Raw genomic sequence first — 17,680 nt, forward strand, 5'->3', positions numbered from 1 at the left:
CGCACACTGACCTCTTCAAACGAGACCTTAATTATTAATCAATACTCAACCCCAAACATCACATGAAAGGACAGGGATGAGTGATTATTTATTGATGCCACTGTCAAGCATTACTAGAGCTATGAATCCCAGAAATGGATTAATGTATGCATCGTAGGAATCTAATCTTGGTCTTCAGCCTGACGAGTAAAAGGTATCTACTCTAGGCACATCGGTGATCCGAATGATGTATCTTGACAGGCCAAACCAAACTGTACACATTTTCACTGTTTGCATCACTTAATACGCGTTCAAACCCGATGTTTATGATACCATTGAGTATTCCTTAGTGTCTTTCGAGTATTATTATATCTTACACGTCTTTTCCGCTGAGGCTATGCTCTTTAATCGGTCACATGGATAAACTCAGTCATCCCTACATTTTCCAAAGCCACGTAACATGGACTAAGTCATATGGAGCAACATATTTGACACAAGCATGGTAACACGAACTGAGTTGCTATCACAACCAAATGTACATACTCCAAACATCAACGGATGGAAGAATCACACTATCATTGTTGGATGTACACGTCAACGGGGTGATAAAAAAAACCCCGGAAATTTAATCCCTATACAGAAATATGATTATGCCGTGACGTTACTTGATTATTCGGTAATGTTTACAGTCAACATGTTATTTTCAAAATATGAGGTGATTTGCTCGGCCTTGCGCGGAGCGAGGTCTGTCCGAAACGACAACTCGCACTGTACAATGAATAAGGTGACGGGATCGCGCGCACCGGTGACTAGGTGTAAAAACCTAGGAGTCAACTTTGTGTGCAGTCTCTTTCAGTGTTGTCACAACCTCTAGTGTGCAGTGCACAACCGTGTGCACTTAAGGACACATGAATCCATTGGTATATGACCAGATGATTGGTACATCATTACGTGCAAAGGCACCTAGTTGCGGGCACAGCAACGTGCAGCAAACATTGACAAAGCGTTGTGACTGTGTCCCGGTCCACCCAGCTGTGAATGGGTACGTCATGAGGATGGGAAAGCCACATTACCTCGGGGCGCATAGTGGCTGCAGGAGTTGTATGGTCCGTAGGGAGTTGAGATTGATAACTGTGCCGTTTAAGACTGACATCCAATAACCGAATGGAGAACAAAGTGCCTTTGAGCAGGTGATCTGGATATTGCGCTGTTCATTATACTTCATGCGCATGTACTGTGTGTACTATAAGGCAAAAGTAACAATTGTTCATCATACTTCATGTGCATGCACTGTATGTACTATAAGGCAAGAGTAACAATTGTTCATCATACTTCATGCGCATGCACTGTATGTACTATAAGGCAAGAGTAACAATTGTTCATTATACTTCATGCGCATGCACTATAAGGCAAGAGTAACAATTGTTCATCATACTTCATGTGCATGCACTGTATGTACTATGAGGCAAGAGTTACAATTGTTCATTATACTTCATGCGCATGCACTGTATGTACTATAAGGCAAGAGTAACAATTGTTCATTATACTTCATGTGCATGCACTATAAGGCAAGAGTAACAATTGTTCATCATACTTCATGTGCATGCACTGTATGTACTATAAGGCAAGAGTAACAATTGTTCATTATACTTCATGCGCATGCACTATAAGGCAAGAGTAACAATTGTTCATCATACTTCATGTGCATGCACTGTATGTACTATAAGGCAAGAGTAACAATTGTTCATTATACTTCATGTGCATGCACTGTATGTACTATAAGGCAAGAGTAACAATTGTTCATTATACTTCATGTGCATGCACTGTATGTACTATAAGGCAAGAGTAACAATTGTTCATTATACTTCATGTGCATGCACTGTATGTACTATAAGGCAAGAGTAACAATTGTTCATTATACTTCATGTGCATGCACTGTATGTACTATAAGGCAAGAGTAACAATTGTTCTTTATTCTTCATGCGCATGCACTGTATGTACTATAAGGCAAGAGTAACAATTGTTCATTATGCTTCAAATGCATAAACTGCTAGGCAAAAATTAACTATTGTGTTTGTAATGTTTCAGTCAATCTCGAGACCGAGTTTTTATCCCCGGGAAGAATGTGCTCACCTCTGATCGAGAGTTTACTTGAAGGGATCGAGACTACAAACCTTGGCTCCAGGGATTACTTTTTATCGAGTGCCCTTTGTATCGAGTGCTTACCTCAATTCCAATACTTACTGTAAATGGAGTGTTTACCTATCATATCGGATGCTTATCTTTGATCGAGTGTTCACCTATCGTATCGGATGCTTGGCTTGGATCTAGTGCTTATCGAGTGTATCGAATGATCACCGTTGGAAACAAGTGTCTCTCTATGGTATCATATGCTTACTGAGGTCTGCCACACTCGGATTAGTAAAGATGGTTATAAGATGGCTATAAATGGCAGGATGATGATTATCATCTTCAAATATTCTCAAATTAATCTTAAAATACTGATAAAAACCTCCGTAAATATGGATGGAATATTGCTGAGTGTGGCGTAAGACTAAACTCACTCAAACTGACAAAATATGTTTCAGCCACCAAACGCGTTACAGTTACCTTTTGGATTCACTCATTCACTCGCTTTAATCCATATCTAGTAGCATATCTGTCACACTCATCGGGCAGTATTGTGGACTTTGTCTCCTCTAATGGAGGAAGATACAAGGACTTCTGATTCATTCCTGACTGGGGAGCTGATTAACATATGCGTTAATTCTGTGGATAATAAGGAGACACTCACACAGCACGTACTTATATATTTGTATTTACATGTAATATACAATGACGATTGGGGACGCCAAGTCCCATGCAACATTCAGTTACACCGACATTAAATAATACGCAAGTGTCATAGTTACATCCTGGTTTCGGTGTCACCCTACTGTTTTATGCCGCGCAATTGAAGGTCTTTGTGTATCTGAGTCGTCTTGGATGAAAGCTGATTTGGATCGTTCAAGTTTAAACCCAAGAGTAGTGACGGACGGACGTTGGGGTAGTGGGCCTTTTTCCTCCCAGTAGAGCGCCATCTGCAGCAAGTATTCTCGGCCATGAGTGGCCAGTTGTTTTACCTTCTCGTCATCGTTAGATTCTGAAATGGAACATACAAAGAAATGTCACACATCAAAACCGATAAAAGAATTACGTTAATCCTGCCAACAACAATTGTTTGTGTTAACGGAAACTTCACAAGACCTCTTAGAACTATGTAAATGATGTATAATAGAATAGGCGTCTGCACTGTCAAAATGCATTAAAAGGGTAATTATAGCAATAAAACAGTTTTTAAAAACAAACTATGAAAGCTTTTAAAAACCCAACCGACGAGTTGTCCGTTGTACGTGACAAACATGCAACATAGTGACCAATTTGCAATCAAACAAGTCGTTTCTAACCAAATGAGGAACGTATGGGACTGTCCCTTCAATGTTACAGAATGTCCATGAACTCTGAAGATGGGCAGTTCGTACACACAAGGATAGGGCATGGACATCAGTTACCTTCTGCATCAATGATGGTGTCCATGTACTTCTTGTCCTTGTACAGCTCTTCCAGCAGCCGGCGTAGTCTGGCGTCGTCCATTGTCATCCTCTTGGGCGCCCGTATGCCTCTACAGTAGCTGGCGTCTCTATCGGTCAGGTGACCTGGTCGATCGGTGGAGCCATGTCCATGAAGGAAGTTCAGGTAAGAGTGGAACTTTGGAGCTGATACAGTGTACGGCACCGTTGGCTTGCCTTTATGTACTGACCTCGGGCTCTGTGACGAGACGAGGAATTCCCACTTCAGCTTGATAAAAGTCTTTTCATAACATTCTCGTGAATTTTCTTTCTGATGCGTTTCGAAATACGTCTCACAGTGACCTTGAGAATAGTATCGATGCATCAATTCTACGTCTTAATATGTTTTCCCTACCTATTCAGACAAACAAATATCACAGTTCAATAAGAGCCTGTCTGACTCACTTGATGTTTCGAATTTTAGAAATATGCAAATAGGTAATCTCAGAATTCAGGTGCAATTCCTTTGTTATTTGAGAAGGAAGTGTTTTGTCAACATACTTCGAATATTCAGTATTAGAAAGATACACTATTCATTTGAACATGTCTGATGAATTTTTCGTACTGTTTGTTTTCCATAACTTTGAAATTTGACATTTTCAGGACCCCTTGTCCACCATAATCTTCATGATACGATTATGTCTTGATTTGACAACATTTGGAGTTGAACAAGAGGTAATAGTTTCACTATTTTCAACACAAACGGCCTTGTATCGAGGCGGGGAATTCTGAATTCAGCATGATAAACACTTTCTCAAATGCTTTTCATGAATTTTCTTACTGATGCGTAACCAATTACTTCTCACCTATACCTTCAGCATATTCTACATGCAACATTTCTACCTCGTCATTTTTGTTATTTGCTTACACTGTCAGATAAAAAAATATCGCAGTTCAAAAAGGGCCAGAGAAGCAAGTGTTTTGTCAACATCTTTCGTAAAATCAGCGATAGAAAGATCAGCTATTTGAACATGTCTCGTGAACTTTTCGCACCAGTTAGTTTCCAATGATATCGAAATTGGACATTTTCAAAGAGTCATCAGGATCAGTTATCCACCACGTTCATTGCGAAGTGAGAACTGTCTTCATGTGACATGTGAGGTTCAGCAAAGAGTAACAGTTTTAATATGTTTAAAAACATGTGTAAAACCTGACAAACGACATACCAATCCATCATGCCCCCAGGCTTCACGGGTGTGACCTGAGGATATAAACATGAATCTGTTCAAGCACAAAACACTGAAAGTATTTCTTAAGTCTCCAGATTCATTTATAAGTGGCATTCATTTTAAACGTGACAATTGCACACCCGTCATTCCTATGCTAGATGCCAGTTTGTTACTGTTACTACATATCTGAACAAAACACATTGTAAGTAACAATTGCATTTATTAGTACGTACGTAGATTTGTACGATGATCAGAAAAATTGCTAAATACCTTTGGCACTTGAAAAATAATTAGTTTGTTGACCACGACGTTTACAAGGAGTCAGGGGTGATAGCCGGGAATGTCCTTCTTCTGCGTCACTGTCGCCATCCTTGGCGAATCGGAAAAATAAGAAATAAATGCTGGAATGTATTGTCCTCAATAATGAAAGAAATGATCTACTTGCAACGAAATTGTTTTGCTCACTTTTGAGTTTATAGTTATGCTGCAGTCTGTATCCTGTACTGTTGATTCAGAAAATGTGATTCTTTATAACGGCTAGCTCGCTCTTTTTTTCAAATCGATGTAAGGTATACACTAGATGTTTCTGTTTATATTTTAATGGATAGGGTTTCAGTTGGTTAACGTTTCCGACACACTGAACCGCTTTTGAACATGCACTTGTGGACAATAATAAAATTGTTACTTTCTAAAACAGAGATTAACACAAACTGACAATCTATCTCAAATTATTGCATGAACTCTTGTTGCCTTACCTCATAGTCATTCTCTTGCTCATATGAATTTTCAGCTGCAATGTAGAAGAATGCAATTATGTGTCAAACCAGAAAAGAAGAAAAATGTTCCAGCTGTCAAAAACATCCTCCTACTTTTAGGGCTGTTCAGCAATCGGGAACACGTGGCAGTTTCATCACTGCAGCCATGTTAGACCCTGATTTTTGGTGTAATGGGGAAACTTTTAACATGTTTCTACGTTACCATCTTTGAGATCATGAACATTGCGGGTTCCATATAACGTCAGAAAGTCCAAGACACCTGTCAATGCATCCACAATGTGTTTGTCCTTAGCAAGTCCTTCTCTGTAAATGGCTGCTTTCTCGGGGTCCATTATAACTGGACGTCTCTGATCCGGAAGTGACCCTTTGCCTACAACCTTTTTGATTGGTGCCAATTCTCTGGGTCTGTTATGCTTAGTACCGGGGGCCTGTCTTTGTTTCATTTCCTCGACAAATATGACCCGACCCTTCTGAAAAACACCAAAGAAGACAAGTAACTGTTGCTCTGAGATGTATTTAGCATGTTCACCACCACCTTTGTTGGTTTGGGATGTTACGTTTCTTTCAATGTTTGATCAAGATTTGGGGGGAATATATTGACCATACCCTATGTCAGAGTCGACTAAATGTGTGATTTCATAACGTCATTTGGATGTAGAAACCCTGATGAAACAACCTGGGAGTAATGTCTGTATAATAACACTGTGGATAGTACCTTTCTGGGTTCGCCGAGTTTCATGGCTGATTTGACGTCTTGTGACTGATCGTCCCCGAACAGTCTCTGTGTGAGGAGTTGACTCACCCGGGCTGTGATCTGCTTCTTGGTCTGGACGAAAAAGGCAACAGGAAATAGAAGTATGCACAGATATGTCAGGGAACATTTTGAAGGTGCACAGAAACAGATTAACAAAAGATAAGCACACGTGTAACCGAAACGGAAAAGGCAAAGTTCAATAGAAGGTAATATAATTACAAACTATGTATACAGATGAGTCAGGGAACACATTCGAAGGGGCACAGAAACAGATCAACAAAAGATAAGCACAGTTTGACAAAAATATAATTATAATTATATAATATAATTACAAACTATAATATAATGCATCACGCAACATATCCTATACAGTCAACAACGCCATAGAGCATGTAATACATTAATACGCTACAGATAGCATAATCGGTTTGGTTGTAGTGATTCAACAGATTGAGGGCATGTCAACATGTTGCACAAAACACATCGTCGACAGTGTCGAAAACACGGGACGCTTTCAACGAATGTGCGATGTCACAAATATTGAAAAGACTTGCATTACCTTGTCATCATCGTCGTATTCTGACTCACACATCCGGTCCTCCTTAAACTTCACACATGCTTCGTCCTTGCCCTGAGATGAACGCACAAACACAATGTCAGAGTAATTCGTAATGGACATAAACATCGCATGTCATTGTAAAAGCACTATGTTTTACCTGAATTCATTATCACCCTTGTCATATTTACCTTCTGTCTGACCTTGTCCTTGAGTCGGTTGATGGAATTCTTTCTCTTCGTTTCATCTTCAACTGTCACCTCCTGTGTTGACGTTTCAATAGCTGACGACTGGTGTAATTTGTGGACAGTGTTAATTCTTCACAGAGAATGATGAGTGAAAAATATACAGTGATGCATGTTGAACATTTCACTTTTATGGCATGTGTATCACATGGTCAGTTGTAAGATGCATCTTTAACATTTTCGCAAACTTTTGAATTGAGAAAATATCAGTAATCCACTTATATTATATTGTACCATGCTTTTCAGATTTAGGCCTTCAGGGCGGCGTTTCTGGTATTCGAGAGTATGTATTCTCTACCTTTGACTTTACAGAAAACATACTGCTTCTGTCTCTCACCTGCTTTCATCGGTTAGTATTGGTATTCAGGATGAAGATGTTGAATTAAGCGATTAATTAATGTCATGTTTATGTCGACATACCTGTTCATCGTCGGCAGCCTCACTAACAACCTGTATGTCTGGATATGATGATTTTCCGTCTAACTCGGCATCAAGTCTTTCGAATTCCTTAAATGGACACAGATAACATTCAAACAGTGTTATTTTCAAGATTCTGACATGCATTTCTAAAGAAAAATACAAACAAACATATGAATAACAAGTGTCAATATCTGATGAAACCTTCGTCAACTGCAATGACATCCCTGAATCTCCTCCATACTGACTGCACGAGATGTTGAACTTGACGTTGGCGTATTGCGTTCCATTTTTAATGAAGGCCTTGTTCCAATACATCAAAATTTTGTACTAGAAGATTGCCCGTGGGGTCTTCTGTGGCCCGTAATGTCCAAAAACGTCCCTGTGGGACTGCTGTCTCATGGGAACTAATCATCGGCGTGGTCAGACATCGTCGTCCACGAAGACATTGTGTTCAGAGGAAGGTAATGGAAATATGGAACAACAACCCCGACTACTATGTAAGCAATGTTCACTCGGAACTCATCGGATCGTATTATGGGAAACGTACATTCAAGTGAGCGGCACCCTCACATCGTCAATGATCTCCACCAAGGGGTCTTTGTCTCAAGGTATTTCGTTGGGCATATGCAGTGTTTCCTCCACGCCATATCAAGCTCGGCCATCAGTTATGACCAAAGGATCGAAAATAGATAAATCTATGTTTGTGGTTAGAAGATATATGTGGTCAGACTGAGCAGCTTGTTTATGGCGTATTATAATGTCCCGACGATCTCAAATTCACAAAAAACAGGCACATGAAAAGATAATCACACCAAGTCAAACACAGCGAACATCTACAAGCAAAAGAAACTTACAAATATTTGTTCAGCTGTCTGTTTCGCTCTCTCCTCATCCCAGAATCCTTCGTCCTCCAGCATACCCTCAAGGCGCTTCTTCTTCATGTACTGTTCCATGTATTGGTCCCGCGCTTGGTCGTCTGTGTCTTTATCCTCTCCTTCCTCCTCATCCCTGGGTTCCTGCACCTTTTTCTGCTTGCGTCGGGCAAGTTTTTTGAAGTTGCCAGGTTTTGTGCTGCCTCGATGCTCCTCCCTTCCTGTCTTTTGCTCGTACATGAGTCTCGTGACGATAGGACCTTGGCGAGGTTGTGCCAGTTCCAGCTATAACGACAGTCAGCTGAGCGATCAAAAGCATATTTGACGTGGACTTTCGGTCAAGGCGTCAAAACTGATTCCTGACTCTCATTTGTCCAAGTTATCAATATCTGCCCTGGCATACACCTTTGGTCATAGGATAGAATCCGAGATTGGCCCTGATAATATTTCTAGATTGGCCAGCACCATAGCTCCGTAAATGTTTGGTGATCATTCAAGGTTCATCTCGTGTGACTCTTAAACATATTATTGATAACGGGGTTTAATCAAGATACTCTTATACTGCCCAGACGTTATGCTGGATAGCTGTCTAAATTTACAAAGGCGAGCGTGTTGATAAGTCCAATTCTTCGCCCTTAGAAGGATAGTTACACCTACTATCATGTCATCTCTCTCCTTTTTCCGGCGAAGTCTCGCTTGGTGTATCTCTGCTCTGACGGGATCAGCCTCCCATGATTCAATGCTCTCTTCAGAGCATGTAGACCAATAGTCACTCTCAACCAACTCCTTCACCTAGTTATACATATGTTTTCAAATGTTATCAAAACGAAGATATTTATGACATCACAAATACATTGTAGACATAGTTCCACAGTAATGTACAGGTAGAACTGAGCAGTGTGTGACTTCCCTAAATATATTCAGCAGAAATTATGCATGTTGTAGTGTCTGTGTACCTTCTTTCCATTTGGAAGTTTCCTCTCATTGATGTACTTCCTCGTCTTCTTCTCCCGTCTCTTCTTCACTTGTCGACCGTCCTCAGTTAGTGTGTAGATCTGGTTAAGGTATACATGATTATATGGAGCATACGCATAGAGCAGTCACAATAGAGCAACGGTGGGGAGTATAGTAATGATCACGTATATGTTCACTGACAGCCTCATCTCATTTACCACCCAACACAGGGCCCTTAGTTTACCTACCGTTTCATCACCAGAATCATCCGAGTCCATAGGTATCTCTTCCTGAAAGATACATTGAATACCATGTTACCACTGTGTGTTAAGTTCAAAGTGTACAACGCAATGAATACGTGTACACTTAAAGAGTACCCTTATAAAGATATAACTCAGTATGTGGCAAGAGTGTAAAAATACAATTGTACCTCACGAACAAGGTCGCCCATGTCATCGTAGATCTTTCTAAATTTCTTTCCTAATTTCCTCGGTGTAGTGGGTCTTTTGTTCCAGAGGATTGACTTGTCATCTGTTTCCTCCAAGGTGGTGGTGTTGGACTGTGTGCTATAGCAGGAGTCGGAGTCCGAGACGCTGTCCAGGTCACTGACGGGGAGACCTCCTGTAACACCACACGTGTCCCCAGCGATAAACGTATATTGTTTTATTACATCCAAAATAAGTGTGAAACGTATGAATGTATCTGAGGATCAGATTAGATGGAGATCTGGTAAGGTGGAGCATGTGAGTGGAGAATATCAATATCTGTGTAAGATGGGCATGTAAACACCATACGTCACCATACGTATACTGGTAGAATGGGGCTCCATGGAGCATATGCCTCTACTCCAGCATATGCCTCTATGTTTCGCAGAGGGCCTGGACAGTGTGCCTCACACATACTTTGTATTCTATCCCGTCTCTGAAGTCTCCGTCTTCGCCTCTCTTCTTTCCTCTGCTCTCGTCTCTCCAATCTTTTCTTTTCTTTTTCCCTCTTCTTTCTCCTCTTACAGACGAAGATTATTATGATGATGACAATAGCGACGATGATGATGACAATAATCGCCACAACAACCCCGATAATTGGCAGGACGGTGGCACTAAGTGCATCATCATCGTCATCATCAGGGACAACAGCTGCAACATAGCACAACAGACTGCAGCACCACGTCATCACCAAAGGAAAAAAACAACAATCACATTGAATTACACATGACGTAATATTTTGAAGAAAATGTCCACGGTATTCTCGGGGTAGAATCCAGTAGATTGAAGACATTTATCATTTAACTGAGATAGGTGTACAAATAGAAAACGTCACTGAGAAAAACAGTGATGTGGATAAATCACTCACAGCCATTACATGGAGTCTCCATGCAAGTTTCTCAATACTGATGACGTTATACTTACGACAGGTTTCTGAAAATAAATGAAAAATATTACAATGCTAATACAGGTATTGATTCGAATTCAGAATAAAGACATGAAAATTAACCTGATGATCGAATAATCTCGCTATTCGACAATTACAAATGAACATTCCGCGTCACAGTCAAGGTGCTGATGTTATATTACTCAAATGTGTCATGTGTCAATGTCTCCTCAAGTAAGCTTCTCCGATGTTTACTGATTATGCTCTGACAGCTTAGAGAGAGAGAGAGAGAATAACTGCTGTTACATGTAAAGTTATGTGGATCATGGCACTGCCACTTTACCTTTGCCAAATGTAAAGGCTTCACCACCAGTTGCAGAAGTGGATGACTGATTTTCGTCGCATTGCAATGGTCTTTGTGAGAAGCTGATAGTAGATGCGGATGTCGATTCCTTTACGACCTACACAGATGCATGTCGACATTACAATTGTCTAACGAAACTATATCATTGGCGCATAGTCATCAACTCTATCTGTCGCCAGCACATCACGTGTATACTTGAAAAAACAGCCGACACGTAGGCTTTACAATACATGTCCTCACAAAGAAATATGAATAAGATACATCATTTCAGGGATTCGTCCTCGTTCATTATTTTGTCACCCGAGAGAATGATTTGTTTGATTGGCATTACTAGAAGCTGGTAAGTGATAAGAGGGTAAGATTCTTTATGGATAACAACTTCTTTTATTGTATATGATGGTGTTTCGGTATGGATTCATATACCGTTGTCAAGCAAGAGTGACAACGGTATAAGGATCCATACCGAAACGTCGCATCATATGCAATAAAGAAGTTGTTATCCATAAATAATCTTACCCTCTTATCACTCGAGAGAATATGTCAGACTCAGATTTTGAATATACCATAAAAAAAGGATAAATCGGGATGGCCTCTGCCCGTCAAACGTGACAAGAGATTGCATCCAAGGACCTCCGTTCAGTGTCTACAGACATGGGTTGGTGATGGCGAAACATGCTAATGAGTATGTTTTGCTATACCAATTTCAGTTAAATGGTTTTCGCACACATGCATGGTGTTACGATGTACTTACAATGCATATAAATCTCTGTTCCAGATCTGGGTTGATGAGCGTGACGTAGGACTGGCTGTTGATTGTGTCTGTTCTGTTCATCAAACACCTCACCGGGTTTGTTGCTGTGACAACATGTACACGTTACGGTAGATGTTAATTCTCATGATTCAGAAATCGTTGATGATAATTTTGCATCGAATTTAATCCCTATTCAATGCTAATTCAGCGAAACAAGATCACTAGAAGCGAACCATCCTTGCCTATAATTTGAACTTAAACCCGATATTTTACTCAATTTCGAACAATGTATTACAGCTGAGATGGATGGGCATAACTTACTGGACGTGAGTTCTTTCGATTTATTGTTTAACTTCACACACAAAACAAAAACGTCATAACCGTCAATAAAGAATATTTACAGTTCCGCGGACAACGACTTTCTCAAGTCGAAAAATTACAGACACTAATTTGCAGTAGAGATTATTATATTTCATAACTGGAAGTAATCCCCACACTTTGTTTCACGAAGCAGCACATGTTGGGGTGAAATCACGGAATATGAAACAGTAAACTCTGTGAATTACTTTAAAACTGTTACTATGAACAACTAATAACGCACTAATTTGCCAAACAGGTCTCGTTCCACCCTGCCAAGTATACCTACATATATCTACACCTACCGTAGTATAAGGGTATGGCACAGCCTGTGCAGCTGCAGGGGGTGCTGTCGTTCTTCTGTACTGATGTCGAGCTACTGCAGCCGGTCAGCGACGCCGGACATGCAGTGGAGGGGGTAATTACAGTCAGTAGACCTTGCAGCTCCTCCGGGCAGGCCACGCCCACACTGCCGAGAACAGCTGTAGATGGGGTCAGGAAAGGTAGGAAACATGAGTCTGTGCACAGTTATAACTAGTATTCAGAAAGGTATTATAAAGGTATTCAGAGAGAGAGTAGACTTGAGGAGGATTTAAACAGATTTTTGGCGGCTAGAAACAAATTATCTTCCGTTGTGAAAGAAAAAAAGCGTCTGTATCTGGACAATATAGTGAGATTGCTAACTGACAATCTGTTCAATAGTAAATCTTTTTGGAATATATTTAAAAAATTTTCAGTATCGGTGGTAGTCCATCCTAATATATCTTTGCAAGAGTGGTAATAGTATTTCAGTAATATGTATAAGGACGCGTCGGGTTTGCGAGATCCAAATACAAGTTACATGGGTGATTATCAGCCTACGGATAGTAATGTTACAACAATTCTGGATTTTCCCATAACAGCAGATGAGGTTACCAAACCAATAGTACTCTCAAGTGCTCTAAATCTGCTGGTGATGATAAGTCAATCGCTGAATTCTTTAAATATTCTTCTGACATTCTTGTTCCGTATTCATTATTTATTCAACATGATTTTTGAGAACGGGGTGTTTCCTGCTCAATGGTGGGTCGGTCTTATTGCCCCTATTCATTAAATGCGAGATCGAGATTCAGTTTCAAATTATAGAGGACTTACTGTCCTCAGTGTATTTAGTAAATTGTACATACCAGGTATCAACGACAGACTTGGAGAGAAGCTCATGTTAAAATATCCGAAGCACAGGCAGGGTTTAGAACAGGGTACTCAACTGTCGACAATATGTTCATTCTCCACCCTATTAAACAGAGGATTCTAGCAAAAAAGGGTACATTTTATGCTTTCTTCGTCGACTTCTCGAAAGCATTTGATTTGGTTAATAGATCGAAATTAGGGTTAGTTTTGCAACAGAAAGGATTAACACCCAAGATGTTAGGCTGCATTAACTCCGTCTAAACATGTAATTGTGTTAAATCTTGTGTTAATGTTAATAATTCTTTTTCACAGTTGTTTGACTGTAATGCTGGAGTTCGCCAAGGCTTTGCCTTGTGCCCTTTCTTGGTTTTTGTTTTTATTTTTATAAATGATCTAGCCGATAGTATTGAAACGTTGTGCTACCCGGGTATCCAGCTACATCCAGAATTAACTCAGTTGTGTCTCCTTCTATTTGCGGATGAGTTATTCCATTATCTGACACCATTTATGGGCTACAAAAACGCATCAATGGCCTTGAACAGCACTGCAAGGAATATCAGCTACATGTCAATGTATATAAATCCAAAATTGTGTTAAAAAATGGTGCACCCTTGCTAAGCACGAAAAATGGTATTTAGGAGGTGAGCTAATTGACTGGGTTTCATCATATTGATATCTAGGAATAGTCATTTCACAAACATTGTCATGGCACAAACACTTTGAGATCTCTATTTTACAATCCAAAAAGACTTTGGTATTTTGAAAAAGTTCATCAAGGTTTGAACATATGAGATGTGATGCTTTCTTAAGATTGTTTTAGACTAAAGTAATGCCTATTTTGCTTTATGGTGCAGAAGTATGGGGTCTAGACTGTGACAGTAATTCAACTATCGACACAATTCATACCCTAGCCTGTAATTATTATCTCGGTGTTTAATTGTGTTCTCCCAATCACGTTGTATGTGGCGAAATCGGGAGATATCCCATGTATATCTTTGCATACAAACGTTAACGCTGTATTATGTATTGGTAGAAACTGTTACACATGCCTTCTACACGTTTTCCTAAGAAATGTTACAATGTGTGTGTGTGTGTGTGTGTGTTTAGTATGTATGTATGTATGTATGTATGTATGTATGTATGTATGTATGTATGTATGTATGTATGTATGTATGTATGTATGTATGTATGTATGTATGTATACCAATATATCAATACCAACGAGGACGTTGAAACAATAGGAAGGCTTATACTACCTTCACTGACGAAAACATGGTATCTATGTTCCGGGTAGGGCGTGGGCAGGTCACACACGTTGTTGAGGTAATCAGCACTTATAGCGGCTTCAGTGATGTACTTCATGAGGAACGGAGCTGTCGCCGGACCTCCAAACACAATCATGGAATATTTGTCATTTGTTTGATATTTAACGCCACACACAGCAGCAATCCAAGTATATATGATCTACCCGATTCATTGTTTACGACAAGCGTTGGCTGCTAAGGGCCAATAAGGGCCGAAAAGCGGTAAAACATGCATTGGATAATGGACTGACGCACAAGAGCTCGAGAGTGTACACTTTACATTAGTTTTTCAAAGAAAGAACCACGCGGTCGTTAATAATATTATTGTTACTTACAAATACACAATGTGTGCGTGATTGAAAAATGCAGAGCTGACTCAAGTATGTTTATCGGTACTAAGTGAGTAAACTGCCTTTCAGTGAATGACTTCTTGTATCATCTGCGGACAAAATGAGTGACAGACCAGCATAAGAGTTTAACTTCATTTCTGTTGCACTTAATACATTTGTTGAGAAACTACAATTACTCGTAAATCTGCAAATCCTTTCCTGACGGTGCTAGCAGAAGCAGCCTTTTAGACATGGCAAAATGTCTTATGTGGAATCGATGTTTGTTGCGTATCTCAAATACACACATGGAGTACATGTATAGTTGTCACGTTGAAAGGATATATGTGTTTGCAGTCAGATTACCTATGCTTAGAAACATGCATTTTAATGTTTAAAGTTCTTAAACAGTAGGCACGGGTGTTACCTGTTACTGTTGCCTGTACAAATGTGGCGACATTTTCAGTTGAAAAGAAGTGAAGGCAGGTGAAGGCGTACTGTAGACCGGCACCCTCCAACGCGCCAACGTTGCTCCTGTCGGAGATCAAAGCAGCATTAATTTCTTTTCCGTGACTTTATTGAACCAATGCATTTTGACCCAAATTGTCTATCCACCGATTACTCAGAAAACAGTCGCAAGAGTGATGGTTAAAGAGACAAAATACAATTTGGCAACGTTACGAAACAGCAGAAACTCAAACTAACATCCGTCATGTGAGTCAGGGAAGGAACGTTATCCCACTGCCTGCAATACGTGGGTCACGTCACACTGGACCTCAGGTTAACAATTGGGTTAATTGCTACTTGTTTAATCCCCAATCATGATTTACATCGCCTTTGAAAAATAAACCACTAATAAACTGGATCTCCCACATTACGGCTTTCATAATGAAAGAAACGACGATTCGTGAACATCCACAGGCATCAACGTAGGAAGCAGACAGATGCTTGGGGTTTTTCTTATCTTGAATTGAAAGTATGCCAGTTTCATACTCTACCTCAGATTACACACGAGAACAAGCGCATGGTATTGGGAATCACTGGTCCAACAGGAGTTCGTGGACGATATACAGCAGTTATAATTATTACACAAGTACCCTGAACTTTGGAAGATGTGACGCGTGTGAGGCAGTGAACACACAAGAGGTTTACTTACTGTATAACATATCTACTGCCATCGGTGGCAATGCAGTTGTATGTTGACGTAAGAGTATTCTGAAGTAGAGGGCCTCCTTCAAATGTAAAACCAATGACACGCGAGTCTTGAAAAGTCAGTCTCTCGTTATTTTTGGACAAATACCAGTTACCTTGTATAGGGAAGTTACACTGGCAATCTGTGAAAAGAAGCATTATCAATATTAGTTTTGAGGAATGTTCGTTATAAAATGATGACTTTAAACAACAATGAGTGAGTGCGAGTGTTCGACAGTGTTTGAGAGTATTTCCGTGACATCACTGTCTGTCAGGTTGATGTGGAATGGAAGTAGACAGTGATGTCGCTGCTACCAACAGATATGTTGTCTACAAATCAATAAACTAATCTGTTCGGAGAGTATGGAAATACCTAATTGTAGGTAACGGTGTCACCTGAACTATCCTGCACGCTGTCTAAACCAGATTATGTCTTCAGTCCCAACGAGTGCCGGTTTAGACAGCTTGCACTGTAGTTTTGTTCCTACAAGGCTATAAACACATTGTTTTCGTGTTTGATGTAGCTGTCTTCGACGGGCAGATATCTAGACGAAAGCAGTCGTATAAATAATATCATATCAAAGGGCAGTCCTCTTAATGTTTCTTGGAATTTATAACAGTGAAAGACATTGTTGTGGCAAGGACTGCATAGAACGCAAATAGACAGACATTCCCAAAACTTTCTAAATGCAAATTGCGGACATGACATTACGTGATTTGATATAAACAGTCATCTCATACAAAGAGTGACGATCACCTACCCGATTCTTGAACAAAAAGGAGGATGCCCAACAAGAATACCTCACACACTAGCATCTTCATCTCTATTATCTTGTCATTTCAAGACAACGAGTTCATTCCTCCCTGAACAGTCACAATCAAGAGACCACACACCTATGGCAAATTTCCCTACTAGGTTAAAAGTCACAACACTCTATGTCACATAATGTATCTCCGACAACGACCTATAACATGGCACTAACCCCGAGTTAAACGTTTTGTATGACTGTGAAATGTGTATAACCTGTAGCGGGACATATGCAAGCGAGGTTTTTGTGAGGAAGGCCGTGTATGTCAAAAGGGCGATTCACGGGTAGATATGTAAGGAGGCTTTTCTGCCATTGACGACCCTATTTCAAATTAATGTTGGTGGTTTGGTGTATGAATGAAAGCATTAGTATTTAGGGCTTGGAACGCTTGTGTTGCATATTTGTATCAACCCTTGAACTGACGGAGAGGGTCACAATTCACAGGTCTTTTGGTCTTCTTGAAACATGATGATATGTTCCATGCACGTGTTTGAACATAATATGCCTTAAAAATATTTCTCTGGAATGATTTATCGTGGCTATGGTATATACCTATATGTCATGATGGTGATGATGGGAAATGTTACGCCTTGATCGTGGCGATAGTGCAAAATTACATGGCCGCGGTGGTATAAAATTATCTTTAATTCCACTTCAGCATCTCGAATGACTCCTGTCAGTCGACCATCTGCTCCAAATCCCAT

At 40.1% G+C, this 17,680-nt stretch overlaps 1 protein-coding gene across 1 annotated transcript; it reads right to left on the reverse strand.

Annotated features, from left to right (window-relative positions):
- Nucleotides 1-2,906: 2,906 nt before the first annotated feature.
- Nucleotides 2,907-17,680, reverse strand: LOC137272106 (uncharacterized). Its single transcript, XM_067804465.1, has 25 exons — nucleotides 17,594-17,680; nucleotides 16,929-16,998; nucleotides 16,133-16,310; nucleotides 15,404-15,510; nucleotides 14,603-14,731; nucleotides 12,482-12,658; nucleotides 11,820-11,923; nucleotides 11,048-11,165; nucleotides 10,236-10,469; nucleotides 9,764-9,954; nucleotides 9,582-9,623; nucleotides 9,336-9,434; nucleotides 9,037-9,171; nucleotides 8,362-8,664; nucleotides 7,508-7,594; nucleotides 7,425-7,427; nucleotides 7,034-7,132; nucleotides 6,846-6,917; nucleotides 6,248-6,358; nucleotides 5,792-6,002; nucleotides 5,512-5,546; nucleotides 5,027-5,126; nucleotides 4,754-4,788; nucleotides 3,531-3,786; nucleotides 2,907-3,121 (listed from the first exon to the last, which is right to left on the reverse strand). Exons 1-25 carry the CDS (start codon nucleotides 17,678-17,680, stop codon nucleotides 2,907-2,909), a joined length of 3,198 nt encoding a protein of 1,065 aa, XP_067660566.1.

This window comes from Haliotis asinina, chromosome 2 (assembly GCF_037392515.1).
Source record: "Haliotis asinina isolate JCU_RB_2024 chromosome 2, JCU_Hal_asi_v2, whole genome shotgun sequence".
NCBI classification, from domain to species: Eukaryota; Metazoa; Mollusca; class Gastropoda; order Lepetellida; family Haliotidae; genus Haliotis; species Haliotis asinina.

Coding starts and splice junctions, on each gene's coding strand:
- LOC137272106 (XM_067804465.1), bottom strand. CDS start 17,680: ATGGGATTTGGAGCAGATGGTCGACTGACAGGAGTCATTCGAGATGCT. Junction 6,003..6,247: donor AACTCGGCGAACCCAGAAAG/GTACTATCCACA, acceptor GGTGTTTTTCAG/AAGGGTCGGGTCATATTTGT. Junction 5,547..5,791: donor CATTGTGGATGCATTGACAG/GTGTCTTGGACT, acceptor TCTACATTGCAG/CTGAAAATTCATATGAGCAA.